Source organism: Cyrtonyx montezumae, unplaced genomic scaffold (genome assembly GCF_038088225.1).
Source record: "Cyrtonyx montezumae isolate F1298 unplaced genomic scaffold, pur_monq_1.0 scaffold_1, whole genome shotgun sequence".
NCBI lineage: Eukaryota > Metazoa > Chordata > Aves > Galliformes > Odontophoridae > Cyrtonyx > Cyrtonyx montezumae.
The window spans coordinates 28,159,075-28,179,634 of NW_027071825.1; the positions used below are offsets into that span (position 1 = coordinate 28,159,075).

The 20,560-nt window shown below is 41.2% G+C and overlaps 1 protein-coding gene across 1 annotated transcript in view; it reads right to left on the bottom strand.

Annotated features, from left to right (window-relative positions):
- Positions 1-20,560, bottom strand: part of HMCN1 (hemicentin 1) — a 185,926-nt gene that overhangs the window by 152,929 nt on the left and 12,437 nt on the right. Inside the window, exon 2 of the mRNA XM_065745659.1 lies at positions 2,746-2,816. Coding sequence (XP_065601731.1) covers positions 2,746-2,816 — 71 coding nt within the window. The remainder of the gene's footprint in view (positions 1-2,745; positions 2,817-20,560) is intronic.

The window sequence follows — 20,560 nt, forward strand, 5'->3', positions numbered from 1 at the left end:
ATGCAAGAAATGTTTAGAAGTTGTACTGAAGGACATGGTTTAGTGGAGAAATGATGGGAGGTGGACAGTTGGACTGGATGATCTTGGAGGTCTTTTCCAACCTTGTCAATTCTATCATTCTGAGATTTTTCTTAACATCTGCAAAGCAAATGTAATCTTCAGCAAAAGAATCTGCCAATTAAAGTTTTAATTTGTAGGCAAAGTCAAGATAATAACTAATTTCTACAACCACCTTCTAAGTATATCTCTATTCCTACTTCTACAACATTTTTTCATGAATATTCTGAGTGTTTCGTATGGCATCTGCTTTCTACATTTCATGGGAAAAACAGTGCCAAGTTGGATGGATATTCTGAGAATAAGCATAAACACTTTGTTTTCGCAATATAGAAGTTCTAAAAGGCAGCTACAGAGTGCTACTAAACAAAAACATATTGCTTTTTTTTTTTTTAAGAAAAATATTTTGTGCCTTCATTTCCAAATTCCAATAAAATATGGTTACTTTGCAAAGCTTTCTGGAAAAACAGATGACTAAAATTTCATTTTTAACTAATTTTGGACAGGCATGCAGAAATTTAGGTTGTTAGCTCAGCTCATCCGTCCTATTCCATTTCTCAGATCTGAATGCAGCACTGATATAACTATTTAAATGGCATTGTGTCCACTTAAAAAATGGAAATGTTAGTGTCTAACTGAAAAGAATTATCAACAATACTTAGGAAAGACTAGTTTGTGTAATTTGTTATTTTTATACTCAGGAGTACTCAAATAAGTACTTTTCATAATCCCTATGCAACTATATCAGCATGTGTATCATGGGATCATGCAGCAATCTATATACTTACAGATTTTGATACAGGCAAGGTTTAAATTTATTGTTTATAATTATTATTTATTGCAATAAGGTCGCATTGTAGAAACTGCATTTAACATGGAAATAGATTAAAAGCTTGGTTCTCTCTTAAAATAGAAAAAGTACATGGAAACAGTGCCGTCCAAGTTACTGTCACACTGTTCTTTAGAATGATTCATAGCTAATTACACAGGTAATAATGTACCAACTCACCCCATGTCAAAGAAATATTTTCTTGGCTAATTTGAATGTAAAAAGAACAGGACTTAGTTTCTGCAGAGAGATGCATACAGAGTGTATGTATTGTCAAATACCAACCACAAGCCCCTGTCTAATGCTATGTCCAAACACTCCAATTGTTCTGCAACCAGGATATTTTTGTTGCAATGATTTGCATTTGTCCTGGTGCCCGAGAAGTTTTGGAGTATTCTAGACAGCATATTTCTGTCTAAAATGCTTTATATATACATAAGACTTCTTCAAATAATTAAATTTCATCTTATTTTTAGCTTTGATCATTAACAAGAATATTTATTCTACAGCTCTTACTGAGAAGATTTTATCTCAAAATTTCCACTACTTTTACAATACTCAGTCTTTTCACTGCCTTTCTAGGAAAAATACCCATAATGAACGTTATGGAAGTGTTCATATTTTGTGGATGAACTGCTGCAAGATATCCTATCAGTCTTTATCTAACCACTTCAATTTATTTTGTCCCTTCACCAATATAATGGACTACAGTAAAACAGTTTTAATTCAGCTGAACAAACACATCTTGAGAGAAATTATGAAATATGCAGTTATTGAGGATTAAAAACAATTTTTTTTTAAAGTCACTATCTAATGAATTTAACAACTTGCTCGTAAATGAAGAGTTTTAAATTCCTGAAAGCTTCATTTGGTACACATCTTCTTTCAAAATCGTTAAAATTGTTTTCCAGGATAGCTAAAGATGGGAACAACTTCTAATATCCCTATAAAAGAGCAAAAAAAAAAACAAAAACCAAAAACCAAAAAACAATATAGCTGGCGTTTTCTTCCCCCTTGAATATTTACTATTGTTTTCTCAGAATTTCAATCTTTCTCACAATTTTTAAACTATTAATTCCACCCTAACAAGTTGTTTGGCTTCCAAACAACCTTCAACCATTTAAACCATTAAACCATTTGTCAATTTATAAAACAGTGTCCCTAAAGTCAGAAGCCTGTCCAGCAGTATTAATCTCAGACAATGCTTGACTAAAAAAGGACAGCAACAGTACCTTCGGTAAAGCTAACTCCACCCCAATACTTCTCTTTCCTTATAACACCTGATCCAGATATTATTTGCATCTCATTCTCACACACACAAAACAAAAACAAAACAAAAAAATCAAGGGAGACATACTAAGCTGGTTCAAAATCTATCATTTCTCTCCTGAGACCAGGGTACCTGAGTCAGCCTGCTACTGTTACATCATTAAGTGCTTGTTATCACAGGGCAATGAAGAAAGTGCATATGTTGCACCTGACAGGTTTTAAGAGTCCTTTTGTACATGAACTAGTTAATTAGAACTAAGAAAATAATTTATGGGAAACAGTAAAACAGTTCATAAACGTGTCTTTGAGCAAGTGGCAGGACTAATAAAATTCAAAATAACTATTATCACTAACTAGTCTTTCTCATGTTATCGATCAGTGAGCAAAGTATCCATGTAATGATGTAAACTAAGACAAAAGTAATTAACTATAACCATAAATTTAGATAAGCAGAGAACAGGAAGATGACAGCTTGTGCACCTACATCCACAAGAAGCATTATGGCAGAAACACTAACAAGAAAGGAATGATTATGGCGAGGAAATAGGGCCTGTTGCTAGAACTACATAGAGAATGAACAAATCACTCACCTGAACATAAAGCTCTCTGAGTTCAAACTGAAATTTCTTGGGATCTGTGGTTATTGTCACTGGACCAATTTCTGGGATGAAAAAAAAAAAAAAAAAAAAAAAAAGAAAATATGCAGTATGAGAAAGACACAAAGCAATCAAGAGAATTTCAGCCGAAGAGATGATTTTTCAGATTGATAAACTCTAAGAAAAAAAACATCAGAGCATTAAAACAGAAAGGAGGACTCAAGAAAACATTCAGCACTGAGATCTATGGTTCCAAACGTAGTGACTCCAACATCATCCAAGCATTACCAGCTTCTGAGTGTCATAAGCATTTGGCACATAACGTAGTAAGTTCTGTGTTTCTTTCATGCACATTTACTTATATCCATCACTACACTGCTCTCACTCGTCAGAAAGGAACGAAAATTCCCAATAATGTCTGTACAAGAAAACAATGTATTTTTCCTAAAGAAGTGTTTCTGGAAAACATGACAAAGTATTAAATATGATTGTAACTAGCTGCTTTTCCTGAGGTTGTTGTTTCTTGACAGTTTATCTCAATCTAACTTGGCACTCATGCACTTCATTCTTCACCCATCCTGGGCAATCACTGCTGATGCTACTGGCAGGAGGACAGGGCATTCATTGAGCTGGATCAAGGTGCTGAGCCAAGCACGAAGAAATAAATTGTAAAGAAAGGGGAAAAAATTGACTTTCCCTGTTTTAGTGCTCCAAGCCACCTCATAAAGAGATCAGCTGAGTACCAGCATAGAAAGCAGCATACAATTACACTGCCAGGATGAAAGAGAAGGATGAAACTGCTGTGGTACCAATTTAATTCAGCTGTAGCTTACATGAAAGTGCTGCCTCAGCAGACCATGCTGTGCTTTCCAGGCCCTATAAAAGTTAACATGTACTTATTCATGTAATCCAGACGTTTTTCTTTCCTAAACAGTCCAGTTCTACTTCACTGGAGTTCCAGCAACACTCATCACTAAATCTATTATAATCACACATGGGTTTGCTTGGAGGCCTTTGCTAACTGTAGGCTTTTAATTTGCTTGAAAGACACCAAAAGGATGACAAAAAAAGCTTTCCTAGATCATGAAAGCAACCTGATGGTTTCTTGTAGGATTTTGATTTGAGCTGTTTTCTTGTGAATGTTATTTCCTAACCAAGTTGAAATGCCTCACTGTCACCAGACGAGTCATTGTAAGGGCTTGCCCACAGTGTTCACTCTGACATTCCCCTGTTCAGCCCAGTACCATCCTCCTCCTTTGGGTGTTCCTTATAGCACATGCCTGTAACAAAGCTATCTCCAAATTGTTCTGCTTAAAATCCATCCCTGGCAGCCATTGTTCTAAAGCATAAAGTAGAATGGGTTTTATGCATATAGTAAAACCACAAGCTCCATTACTCCCTGTCAATGTAAGGATTATATTTTGCAATTCTAGAGCAGTAAATCCTTTGGAAAAGCTTTCTTTCCCCACAATATACAGATATGCAAAGTAACATTACTTCAGCTAAGATAAAACAGCCTATCCAGTGCAGATGGATGAGCTGCACCTTTCTCCCCAGGCAGCAGGGCACAGATGCCAAGCGCAGACCCTGCCAGTAAGCCATAGAATCACACCCAAGCACTGGCTGCCTCTGCTGTGAGCTCGTGACCAGCACAGCCTGGGAACATCCAGCCACAGCTCAGGAAGAGGTGTAGGAGAACAAGGCTGCAAGAAGCAGCAGAATAAGTGGTATCAAGGAGAGCTGCCAGAACTGAAAACCCAAATGTGCATCTTGTGGATGCCAGGAATACCCCCAACTTCCATAGGCTGACAGTGTTTCAGGCAAAACAGCTGCAGTCCGACATCATCCAAACTAGTTACTATCTGTAGAAGGCATCTGGAAAGCAAGCACCACACAACTCTGGGCTGCCATCACCTCTCCTGGCCACGTGGTCTAATCACACACTTGGAAGCCACTCAGTACTCATCACTCATAATTTAGGGGGTGTATGGGAGCTGTTAAACCACAGCCTGAAACAATGATCTGAGGCAAGCACTGAGTCAACCATGGGAGCTCAGGTGAAGGTGATTCACCTGTGTGACCGGAAGGGATGGAGTCTGGCTCCACCTCTCCCAGACCCCATTTATGGACTGACCACCACTAGGGAAGGATCTCTTGTTGGAGATTCTTCCTCTGCGGAGTTCCAGGCAAGCCTTGACTGTCAGTGACAGGTGAGCCTTTCCTAATTTACCAGTTGTTTTCATACCATCTGGATAAGCCATACACAAATATACCTTCCGCCTTCATTATTTTGTGTGGGTACTGTTCTTTTGGGGTATTCACTCTACAGGGGTATACCACTCAAGGAATGAACTGTAACATTACTGACTCTCGCCATCAAAATGCCTGTAACTTGAATCAAAATCCTGCAATCAACTGTTTCTCATCCACAATCATTCTGTCAGTAAGCCTGCACGATCTGCTTGCCAAAAGAGCTAAAACAGCCTCCAAGTTTTCTTTTCTCCTCGCTCTGCTACGCTATAAGCATATACCCTCAGAAACTGTCTCCTCAGCACAGATGAAGACAGGCCTTCAAAGCTTTCAGAACATGCAAGAGTGAGAAGGTAGCTACAACTGCTTTCATTCCACATGCCAGCCAGGAACTATTTCCAGAAAGGACTTTAAGAAAGAATGGTAAGTCCTCTCACACAGCACTACGAAAACTCTTTGAGAAAGTGAAATGTGCAATACAGCAAGATCTCTGGCAACTATAATGTTCAAATCAAGTTACAGCTGTCAGTCCTTGTGCAGCTCTGAAGAATGAATGAACAGAGGCAACACAACTGAGACATGACTGCTGAACTATGCTGGTGTGAAAAAATGACAGATCACAATGGAGTTCTCCTAGCCTTCTACTAGCTACGCAGGAGTAGGGAGGCAGAGCTGCTGAAGGAAATTAAGGGGTTTAAAAGCAATTATCCCCCATGGTGCAAGTTCTCCTTGTGTAAGGCCTTTTGCCCAAAACATATTAGAAAAGCTTTGTGCCATTAAATTAAGACATGAAAGAAACAAAGTATTTTATGTTAACTTACTCATAACTACTATAGATATAAAAAGATTAATGTGTTGGCATTCAGAACAGTTTTTAGTGTTTGTGTGAAAGGACAACTTTGTTCTGTGCATCATCCTGGTGGACGAGAATCTGGACATGAGCTAGCAGCGTGCACTTGCAGCCAACTATATCCAGGGCTGCATTAAAAAAGGAATGGCCAGCAGGGAGAGGAAGGGGATTGTCCCCCTCTACTCAGCTCTTGTGAGGCCCCATCTGCAGTACTGCATCCAGAGTTGGGGCTCCCAGCACAAGAAAGATGCAGAGGAGGCTCACTAAAACGATCAGAGGGCTGGAGCAGCTCTCCTATGAGGAAAGGTTGAGGGAACTGGGCTTGTTTAGCTTGGAGAAGAGACAGCTCCAGAAAGACCTGTGTGGTCTTCCAGTACTTGAAGAGAGCATATAAACAAGAGGGGGAATAACAGTTAACGTGGGTTGACAGTGATAGGACAAGGGGAAATGGTTTAAAACTAAGACAGGAGATTTAGGTTAGATATTAGGAGGAAGTTTTTTCACTCAGAGGGTGGTGACGCGTTGGAACGGGTTGCCCAGAGAGGTTGGGGATGCCCCATTCCTGGAGGCATTCAAGGCAAGGCTGGATGTGGCTCTGGGCAGCCTGGTCTGGTGGTTGGCGACCCTCTCCACAAGAGTGGGGTTGAAACTAGATGATCTTCAAGGTACTTTTCAGCCAAGGTCATTATATGAGCAGAAAGTACCTTGGGAAAGCCACAAACTACCTAGCGTGACACAATTATCGCAAAGGCTGTTTACAAGTTAGGTGGCCCCTTAATCCTGATCATGTAAGACACCTCTACTAAATATCTGCTATAGATGAATGTGCTAGGAGAATCTAGAAGAGGAATACAGTAGCCGTTTACCACTGAAACAAATTCAGTGTTTGGAATTGATAGTTCTGGAAGGAAAACAACACTAATACTTAGTAGCAGATGGAATTTCAGGTGCCGGATTGTGTGGAGCTCTTTCACCCATAGAAGCCCTTTGTCTAATTCAGGGCAAGGACATATCACACTTTTATATATCCAGAATTAAAAACAACTAAACAAACACCAAAATCAAGTAAAGACAGAACCCTACACCTCTGCATACCTTCCAAAAAAAGGAATAAACTTCTATGATCTAGAACCCTATGAATTGGGGTGGGGAAACACAACAGCAAAAACACCCCGATCTTTAATATCCAGTGCAATTACAACAGCCATTTACTAATTCTTGTTTGACTTCACAGCACAGTGTTATCCCAGTATAACTAGTTTGCTGGTATAATGTCAGTCATGCAGACTGTAAAATTTTGAATCTTTGCACTGGTGTCAAAGCATAGCCCTCTGCAGCCTAGAACTGTACAGGTCAAAGGACAGTTTAAAGCACTGACCTCCTTATTGATAGCTGTCACATAACTCAGATATTCAGCACTGCTGAATTCACTGTAAGACTCCATGCTCTCCTGATCTGGTCTCAGCCTTACAGTCTGTCATTCAAAAGTACTAGGCTAAGATTTGACAACAAACAGCATGCAGTGTGCAATGAACAAAATATGAAAAAAATGGTGGTGGAGAGCACATACGGGCCATAGTTAGCATACCTTCATCTCATGGGTAAGGGAGAACTTCAGTACTTCCCATCCTGTTTCTCCATCTAAGTGATGATTCTTAGTTATATCAATTTTGATAGTTTTTAGATCAGCAAACAAACATACATTTCAAATACACACACATATGCACCTCCCATATACATACACCATTATTTTTGCATCAGCTCCATCTCTCAGTCTTGTTTCCTGTACAGACTCTCAGAAATTTGTTACTTGTTTTAAAGATGACGCATGATTGGGAATTATTACCTTGGATGGCTATGATGCCTGGACTGATGCTCAAAAAACCCTGAGGTGTAATTACTCCTTAAAAACTATTTTCCAGCAGTCGCGTGCATTAAGTTTTATCTTATGAAAGAAAATGACCTGTTCTGTCAAACCTCCTTTTCTGCATCCAATCAATTGTAAAGCTCTGCCTGTAATTCTTCTGAAAGCCTTCATGAGTTACTGCATGCCAAGGATAACAAAAAAATTGATAGAGTAGCTGGCTGTCCTAGGTCACATAAGCAGAAACCCTTAATTTTTGAATAGCAAATTGGGTGGCACATGTCAGGACTTCACCCAGAGGCAGATCACTCACGTGCTGCCATCAGAGGTCACAGAATCACAGATTAGCAGAAGTTGCAAGGGATCTCTGAAGATCACCCAGCCCACCTGCCCAGTGTTCCACTGTGGTGCACCTTCTCTTTTCCAACACTGCAATGAAATGACAAGAGTGTAACAAAAGAAAAGAAATACTTCTAATTGCAGTCTCCCAGATTATACTGAACATTTTTCTCTTAAACAGCTGACTTAGAAGAAGATCTAAGCTTTAATTAAAATGCACCTTCAGTTTTAAGCAGCTATGAATTTCTATAGTAGATCACTAAGTCCAAGCATCTGACTGAAAAGGTAAGTTAAGCATTGCTAACCACACTCAAGAGGGAATTAAAAAAACTTGGCTCTGTCAGATTTCTTTCCAGTTATGTCCCCCTAAGCTTCCATTCCTTTTAGCTTTCAGGCTCCAACCTGTGTATAATCATATTCACGTTTAAAAAGTCCAAGAATTGGAGTGAACTTCTACCAGATTCTTAACCAGGCAAAAAAGAAACCAAACTAACCCAGCAACCTCACATGAGTTTCCTTAATGCGACCCCTCCCACTTTTTATTTATTTTATTGTTTTTTAATTAGTTTTTCAGCCTTCTGATTTACTAACTTTAATATGCAGCTTCAATTTCAGAAGACTGTTGACTGGAAGAAGATTGTTTGCATGTGCATCTTTTTTGTTTCCCTTGGATAATCAAACAAAAGCCAGGCAGATAGTCCATGCATACTGTGTGAGTATGCATGGACAATACACACAAGCAGTGTGACACAGCCAAGCATTAGTGCAGATTCATTCTCACCAATGAAGACAGTATTCAGCCTTGCACATCTCACTCTTCACCAGCTACTCTGGTGCAGTGGACAAAGTATGGGTGAAACCTGGAGACCAAAGAAAGATTCAGGAGAGATTTTGCTAAAAAGCGTGCCCTAAGTGGGCACATATGCATTAGTATTCCCCATTCTTAGAACATCTAGGAGCTTTATGGGTGTTTTGTTGCTCTTGGTTTAGGGGTGTTTTGTTGGTCTTGTTGTGAGTTTTTTGTGGTTATTTTCTTTTTTTTTTTTTTTTTTTTAAGGAAAACAACAATGGTAAAAAAAAAGATCCTATATATGTCCATGTTTCTTGAAAAAAGAAAGCTAGCTTGGACAGCTCCAGTGATAAAAATTAATATTATCTTTTGTCCTCTACAATCAACCCTAAATTCATAAGTTCATAAGTTCATAAGGTTGGAAAGGACCTACAAGATCATCTAGTCCAACCATCCTCCTATCACTATCCCTACCCAACTACTAAATCAAATCCCTTAGCACCTCATCTAAACGCTTCTTGAACAGCGCTAGGGATGGTGCCTCACCCACCTCCCTAGGCAGGCCATCCCAGTGCCTGACCACTCTTTCAGAAAAAAAATGTTTCCTCAGGTCTAAACTAAATCTTCCCTGGCGTAACTTGTGGCCATTCCCTCTCGTCCTGTCGTTATTTATCAGGGAGAAGAGGCCCACCCCCTCCTCACCACAACCCCCCTTCAGGAAGTGGTAGAGTGCAATAAGGTCTCCTCTGAGCCTCCTCTTCTCCAGACTGAACAATCCCAGCTCCCTCAGCCGCTCCTCATAAGACTTGTGCTCCAGACCCCTCACCAGTTTTGTTGCCCTTCTCTGAACACGCTCCAGGGCCTCAATGTCCTTCTTGTAGTGAGGGGCCCAAAACTGAACACAGTACTCGAGGTGCGGCCGTACCAGAGCTGAGTACAGGGGGATGATCACCTCCCTGCTCCTGCTGGCTGCACTATTTCTAATACAGGCCAGGATGCCGTTGGCCTTCTTGGCCATCTGGGCACACTGCCGGCTCATGTTGAGCCGAGCATCAACCAACACCCCCAGGTCCTTTTCCTCTCTCCATTCTTCAAGCCATTCTGCCCCAAGCTTATAGCATTGCATGGGGTTATTGTGGCCAAAGTGCAGGACCCGGCACTTGGTCTTATTGAACCTCATCCCATTGAGCTCAGCCCAGCTGTTCAGCCTATCCAAATCCCTCTGAAGGGCCTCCCTACCCTCAGGCAGTTTGACACATCCTCCCAACTTGGTGTCATCTGCAAACTTACTGAGGGTACACTCAATTCCCTCGTCTAGGTCATCAATAAAGATATTAAACAAGATGGGCCCCAAAACTGACCCTTGGGGGACACCACTCGTAACAGGACGCCAGCTGGACTTAACTCCATTAACCACTACCCTCTGGGCACGGCCCTCCAGCCAGTTCTCCACCCAGAGAAGAGTGAACCTGTCCACACCACAGGCTGCCAGTTTCCTCAGGAGAATACTGTGGGAGACCGTGTCGAAGGCCTTGCTGAAGTCCAGGTAGACTACATCAACAGCCTTTCCCTCATCTACCTGTCTGGTCACCCAGTCATAGAAGGAGATGAGGTTGGACAAGCATGACCTGCCCCTGGTGAGCCCGTGCTGGCTGGGTCTGATCCCTTTATTGCCATGCACGTGTCGTGTGATTTCCCTCAAGATCATCTGTTCCATAACTTTCCCTGATACCGAGGTCAGGCTGACAGGCCTGTAGTTTCCCGGGTCTTCCTTACGGCCTTTCTTGTAGATGGGAGTCACATCGGCAAGCCTCCAATCTTGTGGGACCTCTCCAGATAACCAGGAATGCTGATAGATGGCAGAAAGCGGCTTGGCAATCACCTCTGCCAGCTCCCTCAGCACCCTTGGGTGGATCCCATCTGGCCCCATGGACTTGTGGCAGTTCAGATGGAGAAGATCTCTGACCGTCTCTGCTTGGATCACAGGGGGTGCATTATGCGCCCCGTCCCGGACTTCCAGGTCAGGGCAAGTACCGTGTGGACAACTGTTCTGTCTATTAAATTCAGTTTACAGACCTTCAATGTAGCTTTTCTAGAAGTTTTTTACAGAACACCATTACAAAGACAAATCAGATGCTAATTCACCTAGCAAAATAACAATAAGGACACTGTTAACTATATTAAGAATTACAGGATACACAGAATAGCCTCATCTTCTACATAGACTGTTAAAATAAATTAGGTTTGTTACCAATACTCTACACAGAACAGCCTTCCAGTTCATCAGGCACCTAGCATGGGTGGCACTAGATCACGCTCACTGTGGATCCACCAATGGAAAACTTATTCCCTCAAGCTGAAAGTAAAGACAAGAAAACCTGAAGTAGGTCTCCAGGCTGGCTTCTGCTCCAAGAAAATATTCTACTTTAACATCTCCTCTGGTGTAAGCAAGACTTTGACTGCTGCTAGCACATGCACACACACACAAAAAAAAAAAAAAAAAAGAGGAAAACAGACAAGAACCTTTTGTGTTATGTGATCAAAACTCTCACTGGCCTGAACAGTAAAAAGCCTAACATGAATCAAGTATTTTCTTCCTGGGGACAAAAGGGCATACAGACCCCTGGCATCTGAAGGGAGCCCACCTTCCTCCTCCACTCCCCAGTTGCTCAAGCAGCTCTGGAGGTCTGCTCTCACCAGAGGCCGACAGCCAGCACTTCTCAAGTGCCTTTGTCCATTGCAGAACACATCCACAGCTGACAACTCAGCTGGCGGTTCCTGAGAGAAGCCAGAGGATGAGAAGAGCCGTGAAGATAATTGAGGCTGGTGGTGCCCTGTGCTCAGGTCCTGAGCCATTCCAGGAAACTAAGTCCACAGAGAACTGCTGCCCATGCTCTTCTCACACATCTCTAACATGCATGAAGGCTTTATGCCTGGGACTTCTCAGTCTCATATTCCCAAGAGTACAGAAGTTTGCTTCTTCTCTTTTCTGATAACAAAGCAACAGTCAACAAGAAAAAAAAATAACAGCATTTGTTGAATCTATAAAGCAAGAAAGCTCTGCAAGGACCTGCTTCCTTCAGCCTACAGCAAAGGGAGAGCAGCTGACAAGCTGCAACCACTGCAGCCTCACTGTTTGGCATGGGAGAGGCAGCACTTACTGACACAGGCCCACACACAGCTCCCAGTGAACATCTGAAAAGGTCATCAGATTGCTCTCTGGTTTTGTTTATTTCCCTTTGTTAACAACAATGTGAACCAAGTAAAGCATTGTTCATAAATGCTCTTTAAATTCTTTCTGCAGACTGAACAGAGTCTAGTTCAGTCCATGTCTATTTCTGTCTCATCTCTTAGTCTGTGTATTTTGGCAAGACTCCTTCAACACTTACAACAGTGATAGATAAATAGCTTACACTGAAGAGTAAGGCAGGAATGAATGTAACTATACATTTGATTGTGCTGTTTTGTGATTAATAACCTGAACATGTTGAAGTAAAATCAAGCAGCCTTAAAAACCCAATTTTAAATTCTAGATTTACACTTGGCATCACATTACACAACTAAATTCCTTGCTGCAACATCTCAGGAAGCTTTGCTCCAAGCAGCTGCAAGCACCAGCCAGGGCACTGCTGGCTGCTGCAAGTCCTCATCTGGATACTTCTCTTGTTTAACTTTGGTTCCCACCACATCCCTGACTGTCCTTCCACTAACAGGGATCTGCAGGTTGACTGGCCGGCAGAATTGCAGTTTCTTTCTTTTCTTTTTTTCCCACAATTTAAACTCAGTTACAAGGTCTGATTAAAAGTGTCTGCTGTTTGAAAGATTATATCCAATGACTACTTCTTTCAAAGAGACTTGGAAGAAAACTGTCCCCTTTTATCACGAAACAATGAAAACTGAAAAAGCAACGCTGAAGCTGTAGTCACATGGCTTCCATGAAGTGCACAGTAGAATTCATGCACTCAGGACCCACATCCACATGAAAACAGACAGCTTGAGTATCCAGAGAGTGGGACAATCCAGTGCTGTCCCCAAGCAATGGCAAATACTCTGAGACCATGCTGAATGGCACAGAGTGACAGGGCAAGCCAGGAACGGTACTGATCATTCGTAATTATGGCCAGTTATTAAAGAACTGAGAGCCTATGTTTTCTTGCAAGAGTCATTGTATGGGTGTTATGGATAACTAACCAGTTGGTGCTTAAAGATGTTGGAGATTCTGGAAACAAGGACTTCCCAGAGTATGTTACCGTATTAGTCCCACACTGTACTTTACCAGGCTTATGGTTTTCATAGTGCCTTCACATGGTTAAAAAATAAAGATGAAAAATAATTGTAATATAGTGTCAGATTTAAATTGGTCCATGAGAGTGTCTCTGACAAGGATTAAATGACCTCAGACAAGGCAGAACTGCACAAGTGTGACCTAAAATATATTTGGATGCCAGTCACAATCCTTGAAAACTTATTTAAGTAAGTCTTGCCTTCTTACACTCTGGCAACTGCCAACAAACACAAAGAACCAATTATCCGTAAAGAGAGAAAAGATAGTACAGCAACCTGCACAATTACAACTCAACTAAGTTTTCCGCAGTTTTCATACCAAGGCACTTGTTTCTTGAAAGATCACAGAGCAAAATCCTTTCTTTAGAAAATTCCAGGTGAATGATAATGAGGTTCTACAATGTGATGTCCTGCATGAGCATACATCTGCATGCACGTATACATGTATGAACACCATCATTTGAATACTATGAAAAGTTTCATGATAAATCCAATTGCCATCTTTTGAGAATGGAGATTTCCAAACACAACCAAAAGAAAGTACTCTGAGATCCGCCCGTTGGAAAACACAGTAGTATAACATTTAGTATGCATCTATCATTCTACATGTAAGTTTACTTCTAACAAAATTTCTATTTTTACTTCAAAAAATGTGTTATGCATTCTTTTTAAGTCACTGAGAAAGTTTTTACTGATTTCAATTAGAACCAGCCTAGCTCCTAATGAGTCTCATGCTACAAAACAAATTGCTCAACAGTGTAAGACTATTAGAAACACAAACAGCTTCCTTTTAGTCATTGTAACTGTAAATTCAAATCCCATAACTCACTCGAAATAAACCTCCACTCCACAAAGCTAATCCATCTGTAGCTGGCAGAACATCAATTTTTATGGCAAATACATTGCTTTTTATGCCTGCATACATTGCTTACTTCCACTGACAGAACTCAGTATTACTCTAACCATGGCACAGCACCAGGATACATCTGGGAGTAAAGCAGCAGCAGTTATTTAAGTCAAAGCATCTACTTGAAGATTTTCAATACATATCAGTTATTGGCATACCACATTAAAGTCAATCTTTTTGTCCTTTTAAAAATGTACAATAAAGAGGGAAGACTATGAAGTTATTTTTCACTTCACACTCATTATCCCTAGCGAGGATCTGTTGCACAAGAAAGTAAAAGGAAAAATCTGCAGAAAACATGACTGCAAATTTGCAGATTAGAACCAATCCGTGGAAAAAAAGAAAAAAAGAAAAAGAAAAAAGAAAAAAAAAGATTACTGAACTATTTTAACTCTTATTTTTGAGAAGACGTGGTTTGGATTGAAAAGAACTAAAAAGAAGGGTTTAACAAGTATTTGAAGGCCAGCTAAAGCTCTCAAAACCTTTACCTATTCATTTTAGTAGCTGTCAAGTCAGATGGAAGCAGCTTTCTCCTGTCTCTTAGCTTTTGCCTGTATTATGCCAACTGTGTAATTTTCTAAAAAGTGCCAACAATTTCAAGCAGTAGAAGTCAATCAGGAAAGAATTCACTAATAGAATTAGGCAGAGCAGAGGCTGAGATGCTTGAACAGCCACCACAATCCCAGGAAAGGGAGAAGGGATCTGCATGGCCAGGCTAAGGATTTTCTCCACAGCTGCCAGTAAAGCTTGATGGCAACAATGATGCCATGTCTCCTTCCTTCCCAAGGTACAAAGCAGTGAACATGTCTTGTGATGCAGCCTCTGATCCCTTCCGAAACTCACACTGGACTAGCAACATGCAAAGGTCTGGTGGCAGAGATGGAGGCTGCTCTGAGGCAACCAGCCACACCCTGGCTGGCATCTACAGTCCTCTTCACTGCCATGTTGCAGCCATGTCACAGCCATAGAAGCAGCAAAATGGTCTCTGCCTAGCTCCACAGCACTGCATTGATTTCACCCTTTTAATGAAGTTGAAATTGTCCTCACAACAGCGTCTGCAAATGTCTGTTAAATACATCTTGTGGTGCAGAAGTCTCCAATCCCTAACATGCTGTCAAGTATTTGGCTGCAAGCCAGACATTTACTGATTATGTTGGAAAGAACATCTGCAAGTTTACTGCCATTATGTACACTCCATGGTTCCTGAGCAGTCTTCTACATCAAGTCAATTACCATTTCTGCTGACAGACATTTAGTTTACAGAACTGAGACCTCAGACAGCAAGGTATTACCATGAAACAACATAATTTAAAAAATCTAGAAAGAATAGAAGAGAACCAAACCTGGAATAGCCTAGTGCAGAAAACATTTCCATTTGTCTTTACAGCTGTGAAATGCAGCAGTTTTGGGGTTGCATTGCCCACGTGTGCAGTGCAAACCTCAGCCTCAACCTTGAGTGTAACCTCAAAAGCAGCTGACTCCCACTCTGGAGAGTCCCCACCCTACATCTTGATTACTTTCTTTCTCGTCCCTCAGGCTCTACCTAAAATCTCTTGGGCATGATAAGCTTTTAAAATAGATGGCACTGCTCTACTAAGTCAAAAAACACTGCTGGTCTCTCCACAAAGAAGATGCAAGCACAAGGATTTTGAAAATTATGTGTGTTAAACTGGCGTTAGGGATTCCACTACAAAGCAGGTAGCTTTCCACTCCGAGCAGGTAGTGCAAGAGATTACACTGCCCCTTCTGGAGCAAGTGCACTCAACCATGTGCAAGCACCATCCAGCTCCATTTTGAGGTCATGAAATAGCTCACAAAAAATTACGTATACAACTAGGTTACAGGGCCTATCCCTGCCTCTTGGCAAGCAGCTCTACCTGGACGCCACCGTGAGTCCACAAAGCGGCACTTGTTTCATTTTCACTAGCCGCTCTCCCATGAGCACGCTTCCTATTCTGACAGCTCTTCTAAGCAAGTATTAACTCCAGACAACACATTACAGTCAGATTCATGAAGCCCAGCAGGGCAGCTGCTAACCCATCCAATTTGCCCATGCTCCTCTATACCATGCTGGTCAGTCTGCCATGATGGCAGGGTCAGGTTTGTGCTCCATGCAGATTTCTGCTGTCCCACTGCACAGGCTTGGTGCTCTGGCACTGACATAGTACATCCAGCAGCAGCATTCTCCAATATTACAGGAGGTTAACAGCTTTAGGGAAGCTGCTCCATGGCTTTGGAAGAGAAAGGAAAAATCATGAGAATATGTTCGCTCTTGATGCAGGTTTGAGTGGTCAATATTATTTTTAGAAAGCGAGGGTAAAGAACGAAATATTTTTATCCAGTTAAATGTTATCTGTAGATTATAAAATTCTGCTGGGTTTTACCACTTTAACAATGCATGCACACAAAAAGGAGATGTGGGGAGCAAGGGGAGAGGAAGAAATAAGAACATTAACTTTTCTACCCTAAGCAAAATAGGCTTTTCCACTATGCACAAGGATTACTTCAGTCAGTAAAGCAACATTTATGTTTAGACTGCTAACATCAGCTAAAGCACAGTATTAGCTTAGACTTCTCATCTGCCTCAATTCTTGCATTTTCCAATTTCGTCATCTGTCCAGCCTTGTCCAAATTACAAGACTGGGAAGTGCTGAGCACCCTACTGGAAAAAAACTCTGGCACGAAAGCAAAGTGATATATCACAATTATTATCAAAGTTATGCTTAGAAAAAATATATTTTTTTAAATGAAAGTATTTACTATGATTGTCATTTACAAAAAACAATCAGGGATATGGAAACTGTTAATGATCTCAGAAAGATTAATGCCATTATTGAAGATACGGGCCCTTTGCAATCAGAGCTGCCTTACTCCACTATGCTCCTGCAGTCAAGGCTGCTTATAGTAATAGGTTTAAAGAACTGTTTTTCTAACATCCCACTGTGCTCTGGTGATGCACCACGCTTTGCATTTTCAGTTCCCGTTATTAACAATGAGCAATCCTGCCGTTTACACAGTTGGACTGTGTTACCTCAGGGCATGAAGAACAGCCCAATCATTTGTCAATAATTTGTTGCCGGTGATTTATCCCCTGTGCACCAAAGGTTTCCCAGTGTCTGCGTATATCACTACATGGACACATCCTGGTTGCTGCACCAAGAGAGGTGACGGTGACTGAGGCTGTGTCAGTGATCGTAACAGCAGCAACTCAGGCAGGATTGCAGATTGCCCAGGATAAAATCCAAAAGACACCTCCTTGGCTATATCTGGGCTGGAGGATTTTGTAGACTCAAATCCAGCCTCAGACTCTAACTTTGGGTACCAAAGTTAGCACCTTAAACGATCCGCACAAGTTATTAGGTGCAATAAACTGGGTGCGACCCCTAGTGGGCATTTCTACAGACGATCATCACTCCCTCTTCAAATCACTGGAAGGGGAACTTATCACCAGCAGCAATGACAGCGCTGAATACTGGATGGCTAACCCATCTGCAACAGAGCAATCTTGAGCCACAATAACTGCAACTGTTGGGTTTGGTTAAAATGGATTATTGTCTGTATTTTAACTATAGTGCAAAGAATCAATCATTAGTTCGGTGTGTTAATTCTAGTTTTGCTGCTTATAGAAATCACTCTGCTTGATGTAATTATACTTCACTTAATTTCTCAACATCTAGTAACCATCCGCTTAGCTTGCCAGCAGGAGTTTTTCTCATCTGTGGGGACAGGGCATGGCCTGCTATCCCCTGTCACATCAAAGGAGGTCCACGCAGTTTGGGAAGACTAACCTTGCTAGCACCTAACATCTCCATGATAACTCACCACCAAAAGTGCCTTAAGCAAACTGTACATACTTGTCAATCGGACTGAAAGGATAATGTGGAATTTTGGAACCCTGGGGGAATAATGGCAGCATCCTTTTTAGCCCCAGGTGTTGCATCAGCTAAGGCACGAGCACACTTGAATAAAATTGGATGCTGGCTGACTAAGCAAAGGAATGCAACTTCCTTGGTGCTAAGTGGGCTGCTACTAGATACAGACTCAGTACGATGTGCTACGCTACAGAATCATGCTGATATAGATTTCTTGCTGGTAGCTCAAGGTCATGGGTGTCAGGATTTTGATGGCAACTGTTGTATGAATTTGTCAGATGATTCAAAATCAATACATAAAAGCATTCAAGATTTGCAGAAGGGAGTTAAGAAATTACAGGTTAATGATGGGTTGGATATATTTGGAGGCCTCTTCGGAAGCCTAGGAATGTGGATACAGAACGTGTTAAAAATAGGGTTAGTTTGTCTTATTGCTTTTTTCTGTTTTAGTTTGTGTTCCTTATATATTGCAGTGTGTTCAGAAAGTGATACAAGATGCTTTAAATCATGCTTTTTTCATTAGTAAAGAAGGGAGAGATGTGGGAGACAGAGAGGTCAGCTCAACCTCACCAAATGTTGCCTTGCTGATAATATAGCACTGAGACAGACAACTAGACAGAACAAATAGAGGCATTCTGTAGCTAGGTATCAGATGAATTCTCTGCTATTTATGAAGACTTATTTTGAAACTTGCTTGCTGTATAGACAATGTATTGTTAGTGGAAAAGTACTGAATATGCGTGTAAAAATATGCATGTAAAAGGACTTGCTCAGAAGAATATGAGAGATAGAGAGATGCAGACACGACAATAAAGAAATCTACCTTGCATGAGAACCCTTTGCTGTGTTGATATCATGTGGCATCTAACTGGCAGAATAACCTCAATGTAATTTGAGATGTCTGTCAAGTTTAAATATTCCATGAAGAATATACAGCTACAGAGCTAATGTAATTTCAAGAAAGGAAAAAAAATAATTCAGCTTGCTCTCCAAAGTCACACCTAGCATTTCCTAAGTTCTTCCAAAGCCATTATGTTGATGATTAACAGAAATGACTCAAGGCACAACCTTTTTCCTTTTTCTGAGCTTCAGAGTTAAGAATTCCTCTGAAATGTCACCAAGGCATACAGTTCTTACTCAATGACAGTGTTGAAGAGCAGCCTATAATTTAAGACACCACACTTCTAATTGAAGAAACTGAATCAAGTAGGAAAAGCAGAATGAATTCAGATCCTATCCCAAGTACAATGAAACTCTGAATAGTGCTAAACAAATAAATAAAAACTAGCTAAGTTAATAAAAAGCAGATCCTGCTTAAATAACCTTTCATCAAGAAAATTTCACCTATATTGTTACACTTGGAATTTGGGAAAGAAAGAGGAGCCAGCAAGGACTAAGGACAGATTTGAAAGGCTATTTGGAAAACACACAATATTTGACTAGGGTCATTTCATTGTGCTGTGGTTTTGATGCCGGTATTCCACATCAGAACATCATGCAGGGAGTGAAGGAGTTAATGCTGGGGAGCGGCAGAGGGGCGGAGCTGCAGCCCGGACACCCACCAGCCTCTCGCAGAGATTCACCTGCAGTTTTTTTCAAACGTAAGTTTTCAGATTTGGTTTGGAAACTTCGTCTCTCTCAATTGTTCGATTTTACTAGATTTAGTAAAGTTACCGTTCCTCCTCAAATCGTGCCACTGATTTTTGCGGACCTATCTGTTATCTCCGTGCCCTTCCCCCTTCCCATCCCAGAGCCGTGTGGCCGCCACCGACAGTGCAGTTTTTTTTTCCTCCTCTCCCTTCTTCTTTTTTCCCCTTGTGTCCCTGTCACGGATAACACCGTGACACATTGCCAGTAACTAAGCGTCTGCTTTAAAACCATGCAGCTACAAGACGAAAGGTGATATGGGCTTGAGATATCACAATTACCCACAGCCACAATTTTTGGAGTTTTAAATGAGCTCGAAAGACTTGCTTACAAACCCACAGTGGCTCAAAGGCAGAGATGGAAGTGAAACCTGAGCAGTTCTACCCCCCAGCCCCTCAAATGAGAGGTGCAGCCTATTGGGCTCTTCCATGTCAAGGCTCTATACAGCTACCACACTCTTCTCTGTGAATTCCTCCTTCCACAATATACTGCATTTTAAATAATTGTTCAATCTTCATCAGCGTGTGTTATTTTTACCTTCACGTACCATGGTTTATTTCAAGAAACAGAACAAATATAGTTACAATTTCAGTGTGCTCCAGACCCCTCACCAGATTTGTTGCCCTTCTCTAGTCATGTTCCAGAGCCTCAATGTCTTTCTTGTAGTGAGAGCCAACACTTGTCCTTCCAGAACTGCAGCATCTGAGGCACAGACTCAGATGTGGACAATCCAAATCATTTATTATAGGTTTTAACATCCCTTATATACTTTCACAAGTTTTCTCTTGTAACTTTCCCACCTGCCTTTGTATGTCAACAAGATACTCCCAGTCCTTAACCGTGCATGCAGGTGCTTTTCCAATCAGGGTCGTGAGTCATTCCAAGCCATGCACTCACTCTTCCTCCAATGGGGGTCTGCCATCACACAGCTTACTTGAACTTGTTTTCTTCTGGAAGTGTTCTTGGTCCTCAGTCTTCCTTTCTCATGCTGTTTATCCTGTTCCAC